Below are 23,479 nucleotides of genomic sequence, written 5' to 3' on the forward strand. Positions count from 1 at the left end.
TTTATAATTTTCCTTGTAGAAATCTTTCACATTAAATTAAGTACTAGGTATTTATATTTTGTAGCTATTTTAAATGGAATTGATTCATTGTTTGATTTCACATAATTTGCCATTGTCATATAGCAATAACAATTTTTGAATTCTGAAACTTTCCTGAATTTTTAGTTCTAATAGTTTTTGGTGGTGGTGTGATGGGGGCAGGGTTATGTATAGGATCATGTCACCTGCAAAGAGTGATTTGACTTCTTTTCCAATTTGAACGGCCTTTATTTTTTTCCCTTGCCTGATTACTCTAGCTAGGCCTTATAGGATTATAAGTTAATAAAAATTGTGTATACTAATTTTTTTTCCAGATCTTAGAGAAAACCTTTCAACTTTTCCCTGTTTAGTATAATGCCAGCTGTTGACTTTTTATAAATGATCTTTATTATTTTGAGGTATGTTACATCTATAACTAATTTGTTCAAATTCTTATCATAAAGGGGTATTGAATTTATCAATCGCCAATAGAGATGACCATATAGTTTTTGTCTTTTATTCTGTTGATGTGGTGTACCATGTTTATTTATTTGCCTATGTTGACCCCTCCTTGAGTCCTTGGTATGAATATTACTTGATCATAGTAATTTTTACAATGTGCTGTTTGATTCAGTTTATAGAAATTTTGCATTAATGTTCATTAAGGCTGTTGACCTGCAGTTTCTTGGGGGGGGGGGTTGTTTATCGATTTTTTTTTTTTTTTCTACCATGGTAGTGCCTGCCATGTAGAAATGTATAGAAGAATTTCTTTATTTTGGGGAATAGCTTCAGAAAAATTAGTATTAGTTCTTCAAATGTTTGGCAGAACTCAGCAGTGAAACCATTTGGTCTTGGGCTTTTCTTTGAATCGGTAATAAAAAGTCTTCCATCAATCTCATTGTTCATTATTCATCTAGTTAGGTTTTCTATTTCTTTGTGATATAATCTTGGTAAAGTATATGTGTCTAGGAATTTGTACATTTCTTCTAGATAATCAAATTTATCATAGTTCATAAGACAAGAGATAATTAGAAATTATTTCTATGGTATCAGTTGCAATGTGTCCCTTTTTATTTCTGATTTTTGAGTTGTCTCTATCGTTTTCATAGTTAGTCTAGCTGTCTATCTTTTCAAAGGCCCAACTTATTTGTTAATATTTTGTATTTTTTAGACTCCTTTTATTTCTGATTTGCTCTCTTATTTCTTTCTTCTAAATTGAGGTTTGGTTCTTTGTTATTTTCCTAGTTTCTTTAGATGCAATGATAGGTTTATTTGAAGTCATTCTACTTTTTTTAAAATATGGACACCAATTGCTATAAACGTCCCTCATAATATTGCTTTTGCTGTATCCAGCAGGTTTTTGTATGTTGTGTCTCCATTTGTTTCAAGAATTTTTAAAATTTCCTTCTTGATTTCTTCCTTCATCCATTGGTTGTTAAAAAGTATTTAGTTTTATTTGTATATATTTAAATTTTTTTTCTTGTTCTTGATATCCAGCTTCATAATATTGTAAGAAATGACAGTTGGAATTATTGAAATTTAAATTTGACCAGATATTGGGAGACCCTGTCATTTATTCTGGATCATGTCCCATGTACTGATAAGAAAATGGGTACTTAGAAGTTGTTGGATGAAATGTTCTGTAGATATGTTGTATGCATTCAATCTTAGATGCAATTTAATTGTTTCTTTGCTGATTTATGGTTGAGTGATATATTGTTGAAAGTAGGGTGTTAAACTCTCCACATATTATTGTAGTAAAGTCTATTTTTCCCTTTAAATATATTAATATTTGCTTTATATACTTGGGTACTCCAGTTTGTGTGCAAGTAAATTGTCATTTCCTCTTGCTGAATCATCCTTTTAACATTATATGATCTTCCTTGTCTCTTTTTACTAGTTTTGATTTAAAGTCGAATTTATCTGATAAGAATGGTTTTTCCTGCTTTCATTCAGATTCTATTGGTGTGAACTGTCTTACTATATACCTTCTTTATCTTTGTGTATCCTTAGAAATAAAGTGAGCTTCTTTTCAGTAAGATGTAGATGGTTCCTCTTTTTTAATCCATTCAGGGACTATTTTATAATTGGATTTAATTTATTTAATATAGTTATTGATAGATGAGGTTTTACTATAACCATTATGTAGCTTGTTTTATAATTTTATCCTAATTCCTTGCTCCTCCTACCCTGACGATCTTCCTTGGTGGCTGTGAATTCCTCTGATACTGTGTTCTGATTCCTTATTCTTTTTGGTTTATCTATTACAGATTTTTGCTTTGGAGTTGCCATGAGGCTTACAAAAATATTTTGATTATAGCAAGCTATTTTGAAAGATAGAAACTTAACATAATTATAAAGAATACAAATAATAGAGCAAGAGAAAATCTACTTATGAGAAAACTCTCTAGTGGCATTCCATTCTTTTTCCACAATTTGATTTTTGATACCCTGTTTTTACATCATTCTGATTTCTTTTAACATTGATATATTTTAATAAAATGAATACAGATATGAATGTTTTATGCACCACACTTAAGAATAATACAAAGTCAGAATGTTCTAATATTCTAACGATGAATTGTATACCTCTATCTTTCTATGTTTTCTTCTTATTAATATTTCTTTCAGTTTGAAGAACTTTCTTTTAGTATTTTTAGAACAAATATTGTGGAAATATAGTCTCTCAACTTTCATTTTTCTGGTAATGTCTTTATCCCTCAGTGGTAAAGGATAGTCTTGCTGGCTATAGTTTTTTGTTTGTTGGCTTTTCTTTTGGTACTAGAAAATCTCATGCCACTGATTTCTGTTGAGAAAGTCTAGGATCAGGCAAATTTGGACACCCTTATATGTTATATCCTTTCTCTACCAATTTTGAAAATCTTCTTTCATCTTTAGAAGCTTTATTATAAGATGTCCTGGGGTAGATTTGGTGAATTAAATTTAATTGGTTACTTTGGACTTTGCCATACCTGTTTAATCCTATGTTGTGAAGTTTTCTGTTATTTTTGAATGACTTTTCTACCCCTTTGACATTCTCAGTCCTAGAACCTCAATAACTCAAATACGTACTCTTTTAATACTTTACCAAATCACCTATAAGCTTTCTTCATTCCTCTTCATTCTTTTAATTTTTTTCCCCATCTGTGCATTTTCAAGTAGCCCATCTTCAATATTATTTATTTATTGTTTCAGTTTGGCATCCTGCTATTGATACACTTTGGGAAAATTAAAAATGTGATAGAAAGTATTTTTCAAGTAAAGAACTTGATCTTTTCCAGCTGTATTCATCTCTAAAGATTCTTGTAGCGCATTAAACCTGTGTGCTTTAGGTTTACAATATGGCATATACTTCTATGGGTGCTGGGTCTGCCAGCAGACAGTCTGGCACAGGGCTCTAAAACAAAGCCATGTACTAGCTTTCATGCCCTGCTCCCTCTCTGTCACCTAAGATGAAATGAGGAGTGGTAACTGTCAGCTGCCTAGCCTAACAGTTCCAGTGGCTCAATCTGTGGGTATTGACCTGGCAGTACAGGTTGTGGGACACTGACCTCACGAATTTTCACGACAGGCTTGGTAGTGAGTTTCAAGTTCAGGGCCTGGATTTAATTGCATTTTTCTCCATGCTGGGTGGCTTGGAGTTGAGAGACCTCATAGAAGCACCTTTTATTTTTTTTTCCTGTCTTTTCCAGTAGGTTTTATAATATAAAAGCAAACATGTTAGTCTCTCACCTAATTTATTTAGCTTTCGTGAAGGTGGTCTGTTGTGTTAATAGCTGTTCAACTTTATTTTCCTATGGAGAAATGATCACTAGAGGCTCTTGCTTTTAGTTACCATCTTGCTCTGTTTTCAAAATGTGGAGGTTCTGATGGAATTGCAGTAATCCCATAACTAAGTATGTGAACAAGTGACATCCTAAAGATATTTTCATCTTAACTTCAGAGATAAACATTGCACGAATCAATTTTCATGGTTTTATCACATTTTTAATATATATATATATATAAATTCTCAAAGCAATAAATATTATTTACATAGATTATTTACATAGAAATATATACATGATTATATACATAATTATTTACATAGTTTCTATAAAGAATTTCTTTTGCTTTCTATTAGAAATCAGTGTTTAACATATATTCATATTTTAAACTATATAGGATAACAATAAGTGAACTAAAACAATGTGTGTGTATGTGTATGTGTGTGTGTGTGTGTGTGTGTGTGTATATATATATATATATATATATATATATATACACACACATACATATATATAATCTTTGAGAATAATGTATAGTTACCCAAAATTATTGAACCATGTTTCTCTTAAAATGAGAAACCTTGTTAAACTTTTCACTTGCTAGTTTTTTATACAAGTATATTGTTGCAAAATTCTGCAAAAGAATTGATACCAAATGTTACTTGTAAGATTCATACTCCATTTTCTAAGTTTTAATCACTACTTTCACATACATTTGCATACTAGAGTATTATTTTGCATAGTCTTATTTTCTCTATTTTAAAAGGAAATTTATAATGATTTACATGTGGGCATGATATTGGTTGCTATTTTAAATGGCCTTTATCATATTTAGATACTGTCCTCCAAATCTACATAATATAAACTTTCATCATGGGTTATCATTGGAACTTATCAAAATGTGAGAAAAATTCTGGTGATATTTATTAGGGCCGTATTTTAACCTTTTACTGTTACAATCCCTGCTTGGTCAAAGGGTTCCATTTTTATTGGCATTTTATTTAGGATATTTGAAGTTTCATGAACTATTTACTAGGCTTCTTTGTGTTCTCCATGGCAGTTTTATCTCAAGGTTACAAACACACAAAATTAGTGAGATTCTTATCTTTACTCAAGAACCAAGAATTGAAAGATAAAAAAAAAAAAAAAAAAACAGCAGGCAACAAAATTATTTACATAGAAAAGCAAAAGAAATTCTTTATAGAAACTGTTAGAAATCAGTGTTTAACATATATTCATATTATTATCCTACATAGTTTCAAATGAGTGAACTAAAGCAATGTGTCTTTAAAACAGATGAAGTTCTAAACCAATTGAGCAAAATATAGCAAGATGTAGAATAATACCATTTGTAAACATTTTAAAATCCAAAATTATGATATTTATGAATACATAATATGTGTGGCTTGAAAATACAAGTTCAAATATAATTTCTAAATCCATGATAACAGAATGAGACGAGGGAGGAGTATTCTTGGGTTCTTGATTGTATTCATAATCTTTTACCTCTTTTAATAGTTGCCAAAAGAGAGATGTAAACAACAATAAAATTCCAGAATTATAAACTGTTTATTGTTTCTGGTTATTCTTTAAGACTTATCTTTTAAACATCGTTCCTAAGATTTATTTAAAATTTCATAACTTTGTATATTTGGCAAATAAATATTGAGCACAAAAAATAAACTGGGCACTCCTCTTTCAGCTGCTCATTAAACATTTGTATCACAGCAAAGATCATTTCCCCACAGAGCTTGTGTTTTGGTGGGAGAGATAAACTAAAAGCAAATAGATATTGTAACATCAGAGAAGTGCTTGAAGAAAAATAAAATGGGGTAAAACCTCCATCCCAATTTTCTGGTGCTTCAGCTGTTCTAACAATAAAGTAGTTCCCTGGAGGGACTTGCTGAAAGATGATTGTTAATTAATTGTCATATTGCTTTCTTCTTTTAAATCTTAATCAGACTTAATAATTTTCATATTTTTCCTATTTCCTCGCACAAAACATCACATAGTGTCAATACCTCAGGTGGATTTTGGATCAATTTTGTATACCTCCTCTGTCATTTAAAAACTTTCTTTCCAGGATTTCTTTTTGTTGTTCTCTCATTATTGTTAGTGTCTTCCCATCCTATTTTGGATACCATATTGAATAGAGCTCAGCTAATACCCATAACCACAAACTTCCATAATTAAGAGATTTCCATGAGCATCTCTGAACTGCTTCAAAACAAATTTTCGACTCCCTCAGAATTTATTCAAAGGACTGTTTTAAAATATATATTTGAATACACAAATTTTTGCTGCAAATATAATATACTCCTGTGGCTATTATATTTCAAGAGAGAAATATATAGCTATGTATAATAGAAACTAGGCAAAGATCAATACTCAGAGAAAATATTCATGAGATTCATTATTAAAACCAAAAGAACAAACCTTTCAAAGACACTTTTCTGTTAAAGAATTCACCCCTCCTTGGCACCTACCCTTCTGTTCAATCCACAGCTTAGCTCTATACGGTCCACTAGGTGAGACGTGTCTATCTGATAGCCCCCTGGAAGTTACAGTACAGCATATACTCTCATTAAATGGTACCAATACCCACACCATCCATTTTTGCAACATAAAATCTTCAGTCTTAGGTTCTTTTGGTTGAAATATGTCTGAGCCATTTTCTCTGGAAATGTATAAAAATTTTCTGAGATCTTAAATCTTTGAAAATGACTTTGTTGCATTTACACATAAGAAAAAACTGGCTGGATTTAAAATTCTCCTTCTTCACTCTGTAGGCATCACTCCATTTCCTTCTGAATTTTGTTTGTAAGGAAAATTGCAGGCCAGCTGGAATCCTCTCCATTTTCTTGGTATTTATTAAATTTTGATAGGACATTTTACCATTTTTCTTTGAAACCTAATCATTTCATCTACTTGTACATTGGTTTAGTTTGTACTTTATTAATTTTTCTGAAATCAATTTGATTTTTTAAAAAATTGAAGATTTTCAATTCGAGAAATTTGCTTTGATTATGATTCCATTTTTTAATGCTCGCTTCTTCAGGAACAGCATTTCCAGAGAGATGCTGTTACCTTTTTCTTGTGTTTTAAATTTTTTCCAGAAGCCTCTTATTTTTACATTTGTTCATCCTCAAATTAGAGTATCTATTCTGATAGATTTTTCAGCACAGAAGCAGCCTGGATTGCCCTGCCTGCTTCTTAACTCTTTCTTACTAACAGAGTCTGACTCCACCTATCTGTACTAGTTTGCTCCCACTGCTGTACACTGGCTTCAGTGACTGGCAAGAAGAAAAAATATATCCTGAAGCTCTCTTCCTTCTAGATGCATCGTCCCCAAGTCTCCTCCTGCCTATAAAGCCTGATGGGAATGCACACTGCCACGTGGACATAACCCTTCTTATCCCACTTCTCCCTGATCATGGTTTTTACTAGTACTCATGATATATGAATGGTTTTTGGAAGAGAAACTGAGTCAGGCAAAATAGATAATACTAGATACATTAGAAATAGTCTTCAGATACTAGCAGGGTTGAAAATTTGGTTTTCAGATTTTTTTTCTTTTTGGTAACTGTCAAGTTTCCAATGATTGACCAAATCCACAAGCTACCTACTTCCTGAATCCTATTTTTTGGCAGCCTCTCCCACTGTATGGATCTCAAAAGACCTTTTAAGAAGCAGCTAAGTCTGTCAGTAAAAAAAAAAAATCCTTAAACTAAAATGAGACCTGTCATTGAATTCTGCTTAGATGGGGGACTTTTTAACATGCTTAACCTCAACTTCCCTATGTCTGAAACGAGAGATTTTATCAAGATGTCATTTCCAAGGTTGGAAATGACATTCTAAAATAATGTATTTTCAATCCTAAAATATTTCAAGTCAGGAAAGATAAACTTTTCAAAGGAATTCTAAAATAATACCTAACAAGCATAGTGACTGACTTTAAGGATTTGACACTTAACTCAAGTCTTATTAACTACTGATTAATTTTTCAGCAATAAGCTTCCACATACTATAGCCAGGGAGACCCATTCATATTAAAGCATCGAAAAAGTATTTAAGGATAAAGCTTGGAGAGCTATGAAACATAAATTCCAATGAGGCTAAGTTAATTCAAATATTTGGATGATTGCTATGGAGTTTAATATATAAAACGGGAAGTTTAAAATGTGATAATTGCAAATGTCAGCTAAATGTCATAAAAATATCGTAAGATATCTAGACACTGTCTAAAGCAGTTTATTTTTGATTTCTTGTCTATTAACTTCTGTCTATTAATTCAAGATTTTAAATTAAATAAAGAAAAATCCAGGCAGCTTTTTTTCTCCCTTGATGTGGGGAAAAAAAAAGATGAAGTTATTCAATAAAGTTCATAACATAGTATACACAATATAAGTCATAGCTCCAAGATTAAATCTGTTTTGCTCTTTATTAACTTTAACAGGTAATAAACACCTGGACTGCAGTCTCACTGTCTGTAAAATGTGCTTAATACCATTTAATAACAAAGCAAGACCTTCTATCGAAAGCAGTTGGCACAGTGCCTGCTACATACAGGTGGTCAAATAGTGTAGCCATGGTTATCCCAGGAACTCCTACAAATATATTTTAAGTGTGGTAAAATGAAGACAATGAGCAAAGAACGGGGAAGAATTGTCCTTTGTTATGTTTTCCTACTAAAAGGAAATAGTGTAAGTCTCTTTCTGGCTTATTCACCTTCTACCATCTTTGATTTATAGAACTAATGACTTGTAGAATTAGACACAGAATCACTCATACTCAGGGTCCTGGAGCTAAATCTGGAGAAGCTGTAGGGCAGAGCTTTCAGTGACTCTGATATCAGAATAGTCATCTTCTATGGTACCCAGAAAATGTCCATGAGAACAGATTGAAACCTCTTTTCAGACGCTTATGCAATGTGGTTAACCTATAGAGGTCATTTGAGAAACTATGATATTTTAAAACATGCTGATTGAGAACTTGGAGATAATTATCAAATGTATTATATGGGTAATTATTATAAAATATTTACTGGATCAATTACCTAACAAAGTATACTAAAATTATGGTAGGTGAAAAATTCACTTTAAGGAGCTTATTCTATGCCGTATCAAAATCTGATAGTAATCAGGACCTTTTTATCTTCAAAAGATGCCCTTCTGAATGGACTTCAAATAAGCAGACAACTGGTTCCTTCAGCTTCCTGCCCTTTGCCAATGTTGACTTACATAAGCACTGCTCATTCTTGAAATACTCATGATTCAGTAATGTTGTGACAAAGGACACATTCTAGATACCCATATGGTGATTTCAGACATAGCTAGTCTAATTTATCGGCTTAAATAGAAAAGATTATAACAAGCATAGTTTCCAAGTTTTTACTGTATTCATTAAATTGTTAAATGCATGAATAAAGAGCACCATAGATTTTCATATTCAGTAATTTGAGAAATATTAATCTGATATTAATCTTACATATTATTTTTATTCTAGCAAATAACTGTGTATATACTTCAAATTTCCTTTGTCCCATTTCATTTTTGTCCCAGGATGGTTGACACATTGCAACATACTCACACGCTGGATAATCATACTTCTCCAGATGGGAGGTAAAATGTATTGCATAGTCTAGCACACGTTGCTCATGTCTGACTGATTTAAACTTCTAAAGTTTTAGCATCTGCAAAAGGATTACATGAACCCACTAAAATAAATGTACAGTTGTCAGTTTGCATAGTAATGGAGGACTGTAAAAAATAAAAAAAAAACTGAAGATGAAACAGCACAGCAATATCAATAAACTAAAAGGAAAAATTATGATTCTATCATGACCTTTAAAAACATCTTGTCAGAAACAAACACCAAATTTCTGTCAGTTATAAGTACACAGGGAAATTGAAATGTAGTAAAATTAATACACAGTGTACTATAACTTAAATCATTAGAAACATTAGGAATTAAAGTGTTTTAATTTTACCAAGAGTGTTCTGAATGACACTTATTTTTCTTATTGTATAAGGAACAAGCAACTTCTCTGTGCCTTGGTGGGTTGTCATATTACTTCCTAAGTTTGGCATAGTTACCAACTTTCTATCCTTTCTGCTTTTGGTGTTATCTCTTTAGGTTTCTTGTTTTGTTTTTGTGGTGCTAGAGATCAAACTCGGGGCTTGGTGCATACTAAGCAAGTGCTCTACCACTGAGCTATGTCCTCATCTGTAACACATTCTCCAAGAGGCCTTTTAATTTTTTTTTAATTTTTAAATTCTTTTTAGTTATGTCAAAATACATTCTACTGTCATGTATATCATATACATATACATAGAGTATAATTTCCCATTTTTGTGGTTATACATGATGTGGAGTTATACTAGTTATTTATTCATATATGAACATAGGAAAGTTATATCCGATTCGTTCTACAGTCTTTCCCATCCCCGCCCCCCTTACCACTTTGCCATGTCCAATCCAGGGAACCTCTCCTTCTCCCTCCCTGCAGCCTATTGAGTCAGCATCCACAAATCAGAACATTCTGCCTTTGGTGTTTTGGGATTGGCTTATTTCACTTAGCATGATAGTTCTGAAAGGACTTTTAATGTAAGGATTTTCTATCTATTAGAATATCTTCATCTTGTCCCCATTTATGTTGGTGGACTCAATTCCACTAAGTTTTAGCTGCTATCTAGACACTCTGCAAGGATAACAGAGTCGAGTAATTTTTCAGGGTCAGTGATTTCTTCTATTGACTATTGATATTCTATGCAAATTGCATCCTGACATTATTACTCTTTCTTTGTGGCACTTTGATCTTTTCTAGTCATTTCCCTCTTGCAATTATCCATGTTTGTAAAATATATGGGTTTATTTTTTATTTTTATTTTTTTTAGTTGTTGATGGACCCTTATTTTATTTATTTGTATGTGATGCTGAGAATCAAACCCAGTGCTTCATGCATGCTAGGCAAGTGCATTACCACTGAGCCACGACCACAGTCCCAATATATGGGTTTATAACTGGGAAATAAGGTGTCAATACAACTACACACCTTGTCTGTATAAACTGCATAGACGTACAGTGACTAATCACTGTGATTTGGTCACTGAAAATGCTCTCCTGTGATTTACATAATGTTTTTAGACCAAAGAACCAGGCTATGAAGTTTGTACCTTATTAATATATTTTGGTAACTGAAACTTAAAGTTTTTGTTGGAAGATATTTTAAAATGTAAGAGCTGAAGTTCAGGCATATAGAGAGACCTTGTAAAATGAAGATTTCTTCATATTAAATTAGCAAATATTTAATTGGCCACTTAACTCTATATCCTATTATTAGTATATATTAAGTAATATATACTAATAGGATATAGAGTTAATTGTCTTAGAAGAAATACGGATTATTACAGTACTCTCTCCCCTTATTCATGGGGGATACATTCAGCTCCTTCTGGTGAATGTCTGAATCTGGACAGCATTGAATCCTATGTATACCATATCTTCCTACACATATCTATGATTAAACTTAATTTTTAAATTAGGCACAGTAAGGTATTAATAATAATTCAAAATAGAACAGCTGTTATTATAGCATGGTATAATCATTATTTAAACCTTATGAACTGTTTTTTTCTGGAATTGTTGATCTAATATTTTTTGGATCACTGTAGACCACAGATGACTGAAACTGCAAAGTGAACCCATGGATAAGGGAACTCACTGGAGCTTGTAATAGAAGTTTCCTGATGCTAGAGTACATGGCTAGGGAGGAAAATGTGCACAATCAACTACAACACTGGACATAAGATGGGTGCTAGAGAGAGGCCATGAAAGCACCAACACATAGTTCAAAAATGCAGTTCCAAACAGCATGATCCTTAACATTAAGAATGATGACCCATTAACTGGTTGATTTACTCATAACTGTCACAAAACTCTCAGACCTAATTCCACTCTTCAGGTAGTGGAAGCAGCCACTTCTCGTAACTATATTTCTTTTAACTAAGCAGTAAATTTCACATTTTTGTTTTGGAAAAAGAACTGTATTTTGGAAGTCTAGTAAATGTTTCCACCCAGGAAGTTTCAGAAGTGTTCAGGTACTGCTGAGTACTAAGTGAGACATTTACCATCCCAGTCCCCATGCAGCTCTCTGTATCTCTTCAGAAAAAAGCATACAGCATACATAGAATTTACAAGCAAAATGCTACAAAGGAGCAAATTGGGGAAAACTTAACATTCTCTGTATTTAAAGGCTACACTTTAAAAGGGTTTTGTCACATTTTTCCCCCCAGTTCTGGGGATCGACCCCAAGGCCTTGTGTGTGCTGGCAAACTTTACCACTGAGCTATATATATCCCCAGGCCTTTAGGCACATTTATTTAGCTGTTCATTGTTTCATTTTTGTGATTTTTTTTTTAACTAAACTATGTTGATTAAATCTATAAAAGGGGTTCAGGGTGATATTTCCATACATTTTTACAGAGTATACTTATCAATTTCAACTACCCTACCTTCCCTCCACATACCCTTCACAACCTCTATTCTGTTTTGAGGTAGAATCCTTTGGGATTGCCCATATGAGAGAACATGTGGTAATTTTCTTTCTGTATCTGGTTATTTCATTTAAAATAATGTCCTTTACCTCCATCCATTTTGCTGCAAGTGACAGGTTTTACTTTTTCTTATGGCTGGATAAAACTCCATTTTGTATGTATACCACATTTTCTTTATCCATTCATCTGTTGATACACACCTAGGCTGATTCCACACCTTAGCTATTGTGAAATGTGCTGCCATAAGTATGGGCATGCAGGTGGCCCATTTGTATGATGATTTCATTTCCTTTGGATATCTACCCAGAACTGGGATAGTTGGATCATATGGTAGATATGTATTTAGTTTTTTGAAAATCCTCCATAATTTTCTCCATAATGGCTACACTGATTTACATTCCCAATAACAGGGTATAAGAGTTACTTTTTCTCCTCCTCCTCCTCAGCCTTTTTTTTTTTAATTACCATCCGACCCCAGTCAGGATGGCTATTCGTTGTAGTCTTGATTTTCATTTTTTATATAACATCTTGCTCCCATCTCTGTCTCCATTGATCTACCTTTCTGTCTTCCTCTCCTCTACTCCCCAGTCCCTGGAAAGCACCATTCTCAATTTGTAAGAGATCAATATTATAAAATTTCACATGAGTGAAGTCATGCAGCACTTGTCTTCTGTGTCTGGCTTATTTCACCTAACATAATGATCTCTCAATTCCATCCATGTTGTTGCAAATTGCAGGATTTCATTTTTTATGGCTGAATGGTATTCCACGGTGTATATGTGCACCATATGTGCACTTTCTGTCCACTCAGCTGCTGAACACTTAGGTTGTCTCTATTTCCTGGCTATTGTGAATAGTGCTGCAGGGAACAGGGTTGTTCTGATGTCTTTTGGATGGATTAATTTCATTTCCTTTGGATGTATGGCCAATAATGGGATTGCTAGATTGTATTGTAGCTCTATTTTTAATTTTTTAAGTAAACTCCATACTGTTTTTCATAATGACTCCCAATTTATATTTCTACCAAGTGCATAAAGGTTCCCTTCAAGTCATTATCAGTACTTGTTATCTTTTGTCTTTTTGATAAGTCACAAGCTGTATGCATTTTCTATTTGAAGGAATTTTCTTGCTATCCCTGGTTTCAACAATAATTTTAAAAAACTATTGAGAAAATACATTTGACCGGATTGATGTTTTATGACGGTGACGGGGAGGGGCTTTTCCCATTTGGAGGTCCTTGAAAATCTGACATCTTTATTGTACTCAACTAAGGAAATTTTACAGATAAAAGAATTACAAAGTCATTGAGGAAAACTCTAGTCCCTTCAAAGATATAATATTATGGTTTAGATAACTATAATATTCATGGGGGTTTTACATAATTTTCACATATGGCATTATTCATGAATCTTTAAGGGATTAAAGTATTAAACACATTCCCATTTATTGGGCAGTTATTATGGGCATATAATCCACATTTTTAAAAAAAATTATCTTTTATCCTTATAATAATGCTTATATATATGTGGTTTTCTCACCATTTAAAAATAAGAAAATGAAAGTCCACAGAGTTTTAATTAACTGTTAATGAGCAACAGAAAACATATTCAGGGCAGTCTTGTTCCATTGCCACAAGTCTTTGTACCATGTTACATAGTATGAGGCAATCAAGAATGTAATTAAAGATTTACAATGTAAAAATGAAAGAATTTAATAATACAGCTATTTGGACAGGGCTTCATAGAATATGGAAAATGTTCCAAACTTGCAGTTTAAAAAAAAATTAAAATAGTAGGTTTTGAAGAATGAGTTCAATGATAGCAGCAGGTACCAGCAGTGTGGATGGAATAAAAGGCATCCTAGTCAAAGGTTGGGTTTTAAGGTTTGATCCTCAGTATAGTGAGATGCAACTGTGAAGCTCTGCAGAAGAGAATGGGGTGAAAAGAAAGATCCATCTTTTATACAGGTGAGGATTTCTTAAAATCCCTGACTATAACCTCATGACTAGAAACTAAATTTTCATCAGCTCTAGGATGAGTTCAACTTCCTAGCATTTCCACTTGTCACTCCTGCATCTAAGCTCCATCCATACTAAATTCTTTGCAGTTTCTAGGACATACCTTTCTGCTTTATGCATCTACATTTGTGTATATGCTATTTCTTCTGCTCCCTTTGTCTACACGATGAATTCCAATTCAACCTTCAAAACCCTCCTTAGGCATGTCCCCCACTGTGGCAAAGCAGTGAATGTTCATATTTTAAGCCCTCCCTACTCCACCAAATATTAGCTCGTTGATCCTCAAAACACAAGACTATTGAGGAAATGCTAAAAGCATTTCTGTTTGGAGTTAATGTCCTGATAGGAGCAAATAAATGATATTAAATCCTGTCCCAACAGGAATCAAATGGCACACCCCAATTGGAAGAGAATTTAATAAAGGAACCAGGTACAAAAGCATGGGCAGGATATTAGACAGCCAGAAGGAAAAGTAGACTAACCTCCCTATGACAAAAGTAAAAGGGGAACGGAAGAAGTTGCCAGGGTCAGAAAAGAGACTGTCACCTAACAACAGCTGCTTGAGGAAAATTTGTTTGCAGGATTCAGCCCGCAAAAGGGGACTCCCACAGGACACAGACTACACATCTGGCCAAAAAACTGGATGCTAGACTAGAGGGCATCACTGATTGTTCATACAGATTAGTCTGAGGGCAGAGAGCAGGATGGATAAGGTGGATAACAAATCTACCTACTTTTAACAATATCATGCATTATAACCATATAAGTGCAAGCCAATAAAATTAGCCAAAGCAAGCAAGACCAGCTAATTGTTTTTCATTATACCCACATACCCTTAAGGACTAAGTGAAAAAGTTTACTCAGTTGTCTCGATTAAAAAAAATTAAGGTAGAAAATTATTAACTTTCTTATTATATGTTATAAAGAAAACTAGTCCATATAAAATGGGATAAAATACCTAGGACTAAATTTTTTTTAAAGCATGATAGGTACATTAAGAAATGTTTTCAATGTACACGAACAGACAAGCAAAAAGACTTGAATAGTGGGAAGATACACTTATTGTGTCCTTGAATAGGAAGACTCCATTTCCTAAGGATGTCATCAATCCAGCAATGTGGAACTATTCCAAAGATTACTATCAATTTTCTCTCGGAAACCCTGCTTTTTACAGAGTAGACACCCTCCTTACTAATATCATAGTTGGGCTTCCTACTGTTTTTGGTGATACTAGAAAATTTGAGTTTTATCAGTTTCTTCCACCTTCACACCTGAGCTTTCCGCATCTGTCCTAAATGCAAGCTAAAACAGTGCCTCTAAGAGAAGAGGAGTAAAGTGTGATCTTCTCTGGTATATACCTTTCCTCCTCCTCCGGGTGATCTCCCTGGTGTTGGGAAGGAAGGAAAAGGAAGACAACAGAAAATGGTATTTGAACTTTGATGGCAATCTTTAGTGACCAAAGGTTGTTATCCATTTGTCTTAGGTCATTGACTCTGGGAAAGAAGATGTCCCTAAAGCAGCTGGTGTGAGACTCACTTCCAAATAGTTCCTGTAGGTTTTGATGGGCTCTCACAAGGCTGGACACTTGGCTACTTATTCCTTCTCAGCCTCTTGTAATGTTAGTACACCACAGTCCTCTGAGGTACTTGCCTCTGCTCCACCCAGCCTGGCCATCCCTGACAAGAACAGAGCCCACAATTGCCTTTTCCCTCTCTCATGTCCAGATCTAGCACATCAAGCCATCCCCCATACTTGGGAATTAAGGACTTCAGATGGTAGTCTGGGCACACTCAATGTGGTGTTTTTTTTTGTTTTTTGTTGTTGTTTTTAACCCATTTGACTCTGCTCAAGTCAAATATCTAGGTAGACAACCGGTCCTGTAACAAAATGACTATCTGGCCTGCAATTTCAGTTTTCTCCCCTTCAGGAATAGGGAACATTTCACCTTTTATTTCCCCACCTTCCAGCAGAGAATAGCCAGCCCCTTTACTTATGCCCAGAATGACCGTTTTATAATTTCAATCTATTATCAAATGGCTATGATGGGTAAAGGAAGCCCTAGAAGTGAACAGGCTCTTCCACAGGTTTCTGGCCCAAATCCTGATGATTTTCTGAAGTTAGAAATTTAAAGACTTTCAGAATATTTTGTTTTCAGCTTTAGGAATTAACCATTTTGTGAGAATATTTTCTATGAAAATAAGATTTTTGTTAATCTCACACATTGCAAACAAGAATGTAAAGGGCTACAAACTAAAATTTTGTAACTTTGACAAATATATTCCACTCTTAGTATACTATGAATAATCTTGTATAAGTGAAAGATAATAATTCATGATAAATTGAAAACAAATGAAAAATGGTTAACTTGTAATATATTCATGTGTTTTAATATTAAATATTTGCAAACTTCTTTGATTTATTTTCAAGCATGTATATCCATTGAACATTTACTTTGTAGTTAGTGCTGTGACATTCTCGGTCATAGAAAAGAATATGGCAACTTTAATTCCGAATAGAATGACCATCATAAATTGTTTTAGGTGAAAAGATAAAAGGTAAGATTAATAATTACTGCATGTGCCTTGATTCATGGGGAAAAATGTGTATGTTCAAGGCTGGTGATCTCATTTTTCTAATGAGAAAACTAAGACTGAAGAATGTAGTAAATTATATAGGATCACAGAACCAGCAGTGACATAACTATGACTTGAATTCAAGTTTTATTTGACTCTAAATCACAAGTACTTTCCAATACAACATGTTTAACTCCGAATTAATCTTCACCAGCATAGAGTTGACTATTCTTATTGATGCCATATATACACATTGCAAATGTATCTATCATACATTTACCCTATTCCAATAACACTTTTGTATTTCGTCTTCCTGGACTACTGTGAGCTTCATGAAAGCAAGTGCTCTCCAGAGTCATCTTTGGGTCTCCACTACTCTGTCAAATCAGAAAATTTTTTAAAAGAATGAAAGCAATGATGCATCCTTGTATATACGCAGTGACTACAACTTTATTAAGGTTCAGAGTAAGTCAACTGCAAGTTCATGTAACAGAAATAATGTGTCTTATAACTTTTGTAGACCCTATGAAATTTTAGCTCAATAGGCTAAGTATAATTATACCCAAACCTGTATAGAAAACAATTTTTATGATCTACTAATGGAAAGAACCATTTACGTCCAATAACATATTGTAACTCATGCACAGAACATAGATGTTCATTAAGTAGTCTAAAATTCCAGGCCAGTTAACTTCTGCTTACTCGCAGGTCGCTCCTCCAAAGATGCAGTGGGTCAGATATCTGTTCACGTGGATGTCACTGCAACCCCAGGAACTGGAGAGCATAAGGTCACTGTAAAAGGTATGGTTCATGTTCAGGTAAATTAAACAACCTATTAAACAGCCATAGCAATAACATGAAAATGTAATTTTTCTCATATATATATTTTAAAAAATAGATATTTTAAAATATAGGTCATGCTCAATTTCTTCAGAAAACCAAAACAATTATTTAAAACATCTGAATGGTTTAAATACACAGGTATCTAAATTTCCAAACATTCCATGGTTGGTATTATGATTTTAATTAGGAAGCCAGCCATAGTACTAATTTCTAACTTCTCAAAGCTAAATGTTAAGTCTATTATGTGAATAGTAAGAACCTATCAACTTATTTCTTTCTGTGATTTTCAACAATTTTTTGAACTAATATATGGCTCAATCTATTAGTTTCACATTGTAAAAGCAGTCTCAATGCTAGAATAATTTAAAAGGTGAAATTTGAGTTAGCATTTTACTCAATATACTCATGATCGAAACCATGGTATCCTGATATATTTTAAATTTGTTTTACGTAATGCATCTTATAGACTGTAGCTATGTTTCTTTTAGAATATAATAGATAACTGGTAAGAATACAGATAAAGGGTCATGCATATAAAGTGTCTTTTGCATTCACAATTCCAAGACATTTTCCTAATGATATTATCAAAGCATAAGCAAAAGTTTACAAATAAGAACGTTCATTTGAAATTGTTTGCCTGAAATTAGGAAACACCTAAGTGTTTAAAGTGACTGGTTAAGTATAGTTGGTATATCCATACAGTGGAATATATTTGCACTTGAAAAATAATGAAGTAAATGTTCATGATTCACTTTTAAAAATAAAGCTAATGTTTTTGTACTTAAATATTGTCAGTTTCTCTGAGAATTCAAATTGGAGTTTCATATTTCCTATATATTTTATACATATTTCATGATGAACATATCTTAATTTTGATGTGAAAAACACCATGGTCTTACATAAGAAGGAATGCTGACTTGTCATTAGTAACAGAAGCCATATCAGTTGTACCTAATTTTTCACCATGCCAGTGCCACACAGCTTAGAAATTCCTGTCAGGAGTGCACTTTGGAGAGTAAATTGTTTTTGCTTCAAGGTCACTATCAAATGAAACCACTTTTTTTAGAATAAAAATTCAGCATAATAACCACAGGGAGGAAGCTAAGTTTCCACACATTTATTTGCTAACACAATCCCTTCCCTTTTCCTTTTTGGATTTTAGTGATTGCTATTAATGACCTAAACTGGCAGACCTCAGCAATGTTCCGCCCCTTTGTGGAAGTTTGCCTACTGGGTCCCAACCTTGGAGACAAGAAGAGAAAACAAGGCACAAAGACAAAAAGCAACACATGGTCACCAAAGTACAATGAGACATTTCAGTTGTAAGTCATAAACCTTACTTATTTATTCAACTAGCCAATGGCTATTCTAAAGTAAAGCCTCTTGGTGTAAGTATTCTGTAGGTTGCAATGAAGAAAGCCCATTCTAGGTCCCTTTGTTTAGTGACTGTGTATCAGGCAGTGTGTAGTTATGGGCTACCTGACAAAGACCTTCTGTTACACGTAAGCTATGGATAAAAAAAACACCATATTTTTGTTTGTGATTTTTGTCATAGGGTAGTAAATACTATGCAGAGAACTTCGCAATAAGTACTATGGCTAGTTGCTAGTCAGGAAAGCTTCACTGAATCCTGAAATAACAGTCCTATAGGGAAGAGAGTCCAGAGTGTTTCAGGCAAAGGGAAAGAGCTGATGCAAGGAGTCTAAAACAGAAGCAAGCATGGCGTATTTAATAGGGTAGAGTGGCTCAGAGTGAGATGAGTTTAAAGAGGTATTGAGGGTGCAGGTATCACTTCACAGAAGGGTTTGCAGTTGTCTCTCCATGAGAAGACCCTTTGGAGGGTTTTCAGATGAAGGGATGAATATTGAGTTTGTATCTTTAAATGATTATTCTGTTGTGTAAAGGAACGATTACAAGGAACTAAGAACAAACAGGTAAAGATAAATAAGAAGGTTATTGTGATTATTATAATGTTATCCCGGCAAGCAATAATATTGACTAATTCATGGTAGTAAAAAAAAAAAAATGGAAAGAAAAGTTCTAGATACATGTTGGAATTATATTCTTGCATGAACTGGAGGTAGAAAGACATGTCATAGTCCCGGGAATATTCAATTTAAGATAATTCAGGATATGCTTACGTAAAAAGGAATTTACAAACATGTGAGTACAGGGGACTGTAGACTACAGCGATGGGATTTGGGGCTCTCTCCACATCTTGAAGGGAGGAAACAAGGAGCCATTAGGACATTAGTAACACTGGGAAAGTAAAAGCTCCACGAGTCGTCAGCTGGGAGCAGTAACTTTCCATGGACAGAAATAGCTCTCAAGGCAGCCTCAGATCCAAGAAACCAAGCAAGTAAAGACTCTGACTTCAATGTTTCTGAACCCTTCTGGGGCTTCATTTTGTCCAAAAGCAGTTTTTTCTTGCTCAAGCCAGAACAAGAAAGAACACTATCACTGCAATAGAATGCTGACCTGTAGGACTACTGAGTGAAAAGAGAAGGGTGGAGAATGGATCCAGGTGGGACAAAGATACCTGACACTGATGAAAACAAGAACCACCCTAGGTTTCTGGCATGAGAACCTGGTGAAATTGTGATTTATTGAAATGGGAAAATAGGGAAAGGACATGACATCAAGGATTTTGTTTTGGAGATGCCAAATCCTCAGTTGGGTATAATTTTAGAACTGTCTTTCTATAGATCTTATGCAATTTCATAAATCTAAATGAGCTAACCTAGAGATAGAGAAGGAGATCCAGGACAAAAACCTTAGAAATTTCCATATACCCCAATAGTTCCTTACTGATCTGGTTGGTTCTCTTGGTTTTTCATGCACCTTTAAGAATTCTGTTCTCTGAATATCTCCCTTTCTTACTATTCTACAATATGTATCAAGAGTCTAATAGATTAATCACAATAATTCCTAGTAATAAACCAGCTCATAGAATTCCACCTGTCTGCTCTTCCAAGTTACACAAGTTTTCTAAAGTATCAAAAATCACTTGGATTGTGTGAAGGTCTACATATCAACACTGAATTACCACAACCACTGTTCTTGGAAAGGCAGAATTTTAATGTACACAAAGATATGACTGCTATCAGATTTTGCTCTCCTGTTCTTACCTATCAAGCCACCAATTTCTTTTGCATTCAGATTCTCTAAAACAAGTGCACAGTTTAGTTATCAATGTAACCTGGTGACAAAATTTGACTCTGAAAAATGTTTCATCAGAAAAATATCACCTGGAAAAAGAATATTGGAAGCTGGTACTGCCGACAGATAGATGTGCATTCATTAAAAAGTCAAGAACATCTGTGAGTGAATTAAAATAATGGGTGGAAGAAGACTATTCCCAGAATATCACCACTCAACCTTCTTCAAAATATGCAGTTCTACACTGACAGGTTGTCGTAGGCTGTTGCTAGTAGAGGACACCCTCAGCTACACACTTGACAGGCCTAACTGTAGGAAGGAATTGGCATTGAAGCACCAGACTCTGCTGGAACTGATGTACGCTGGAGATTTGTATCTGATGTAGCATCGTTATTCCCCTGAGTAAAGGCTCTTAGATCTAATATCTTTTCTTTACCCAAGGCTCCTGGAAAAGCTAATAGGTGCTGATGTTGGGCTGGGGATGTGGCTCAAGCGGTAGAGCGCTTGCCTGGCATGCGTGTGGCCCGGGTTCGATCCTCAGCACCACATACAAACAAAGGTGTTGTGTCTGCCAAAAGCTAAAAAATAAATATTTAAAAAAATAGTTGCTGATGTTGAATTAGCATAGAGATTCCTCAAAGAGTACCCCTCAAACCTAGCTCCCCAAACCCTTAGCAACTCTATCCTAGCCATAGTCTTTATCAATGAGGATATGTGAAATCCTGATTTTAATAATTAAACAACACAGTATTTTACTACTCATTTTGATCACTATGCTTAACATTAAGGCAGTAAAGCGTATTTTTTTCTATCTAGGGAAAGCAAAAGTAAGTTAGGTTATTGTCATAAATTTTAATGGAAAATCTTAAGTGACATTTAAAGGGTCATAGTTGAAAATACAATGCTTCTCTATTTGCCACCATAACCTTTTTAAGCAAGGTACACAATGTTAGTATTTTAGAACTATAAGTAAAATCTGCTCAATTTGTATTTCTAATTCACACAGCGTTCTAGGTAATGAAAACCGTCCAGGGGCTTATGAACTTCACCTGTCAGTTAAGGATTACTGCTTTGCCCGAGAAGATCGAATTATTGGAATGACAGTAATTCAACTACAGAACATAGCTGAAAAAGGAAGCTATGGGGCTTGGTATCCTCTTTTGAAAAATGTGTCCATGGATGAAACTGGTTTGACTATCCTCAGAATACTCTCTCAGAGGACCAGCGACGATGTTGCTAAAGAATTTGTAAGACTTAAATCTGAAACAAGATCTACTGAAGAGAGTGCTTGAAACAAATACTGAAATATCTTTTGAGAATCCATATACTCTCATTGTTTGACTACTGCATGCATGTGCAAATACATGGGAATGTTTATTTCACTACGTTTCACTGTTTGCCGGTACTCAAGTACAATGTCTACAAGGTATGTGCAAAACCTGCTGAACTTTTATACCAATTCTGGTCTTTGGGAAATCAATGTTCCATGAAGTGCCAAAATTATGATGTAAAGTGAAATATCAAGATTCTCTTTAAATGCTTATTTCATCTCATTACCAATTTCTTAGCCATGAAAAGTTTTTTTTAAGTTTGTCCATTAGTTATCTTTGTTACATTAGTTTATATGGCACCATCAGAAATCATTTGTTACTCAACTTCTGTTTTAGCCTTACCTCATTCATCTGAGTAAATACCCTTTTCTACCATAACTAGAAATGCAGTGACTTCTAGAAAGTATTTGTAATTTTATAGTTGCAGATATATTGTGATGATTTTTGCATACAAATTAAAATAGAAAAGGTGGGAAATATTTTATGCTGACCAGTTTCCAACCTTTCTGAAATATCACTGTGAAGAAATGCTATTAAAGCAAACTTACACAAAGCAATGCTAAATAGTTTAACGTTTGATATACTGACAAACCTATGTTCGTTAAAACTGCCAAGGTCACATCACATTTGTAAAAAAAGGTAAGTTGATGCATTTGCCACATAGCATTATGTCTCAGCCTTACCATAATTATTCTTTGGAAAGTCATAGGCTTAATGGTTTAGAAATGGTATGGAATAACTGTTCTGTTAGTAATTTCCCTCTGACAGTTATGACTATAATCAGTTAAATGTTTCTTTTTTTTTTTTTTAACAAAACTCAGTGATTTATTCTGAATGCAGCATTATTATATATTGCACTGGAGCCAAAATTTATGTATTCATATATTTAGTGAAAGGACAAAATGCAAAATTGTAAGCAATTTCTTCAGTTTGTTATTTATAAGCCCAAAATGCATCATATTCAATAGGAAAACAACACAGCTTAGTACATTGATATCCCAACATTGGTTTGGTTTTTTATTATGAAATAGCTTATGAATATTGCATTTTCTGGAGTTTTAGGATTTGCCTTTTTGGAATCTGTGCCTAACTCCTTGGTTACAGAATAGTAATTGTAATTTATGGTCATAACTGTTAGTGGACTACCTACACATGCAGAAACAAGAACCTATTACATCGATTGTTTTGTAAACAAGCTGGCCTAATATGTTAAAGA

The 23,479-nt window shown here is 33.9% G+C and overlaps 1 protein-coding gene across 2 annotated transcripts in view; it reads left to right on the plus strand.

The window, feature by feature from the left end:
- Unc13c (unc-13 homolog C) overlaps window positions 1–22,224 on the plus strand; it is a 562,417-nt gene extending 540,193 nt beyond the window's left edge. For both annotated transcript variants that reach the window (XM_027925904.2, XM_071607322.1), the window contains 3 exons: window positions 17,639–17,731; window positions 18,936–19,095; window positions 21,939–22,224. In XM_027925904.2, coding sequence (XP_027781705.2) covers window positions 17,639–17,731; window positions 18,936–19,095; window positions 21,939–22,224 — 539 coding nt within the window. The remainder of the gene's footprint in view (window positions 1–17,638; window positions 17,732–18,935; window positions 19,096–21,938) is intronic.
- Window positions 22,225–23,479: the final 1,255 nt, after the last annotated feature.

The sequence above is a fragment of the Marmota flaviventris genome, chromosome 2 (genome assembly GCF_047511675.1).
Source record: "Marmota flaviventris isolate mMarFla1 chromosome 2, mMarFla1.hap1, whole genome shotgun sequence".
NCBI lineage: Eukaryota > Metazoa > Chordata > Mammalia > Rodentia > Sciuridae > Marmota > Marmota flaviventris.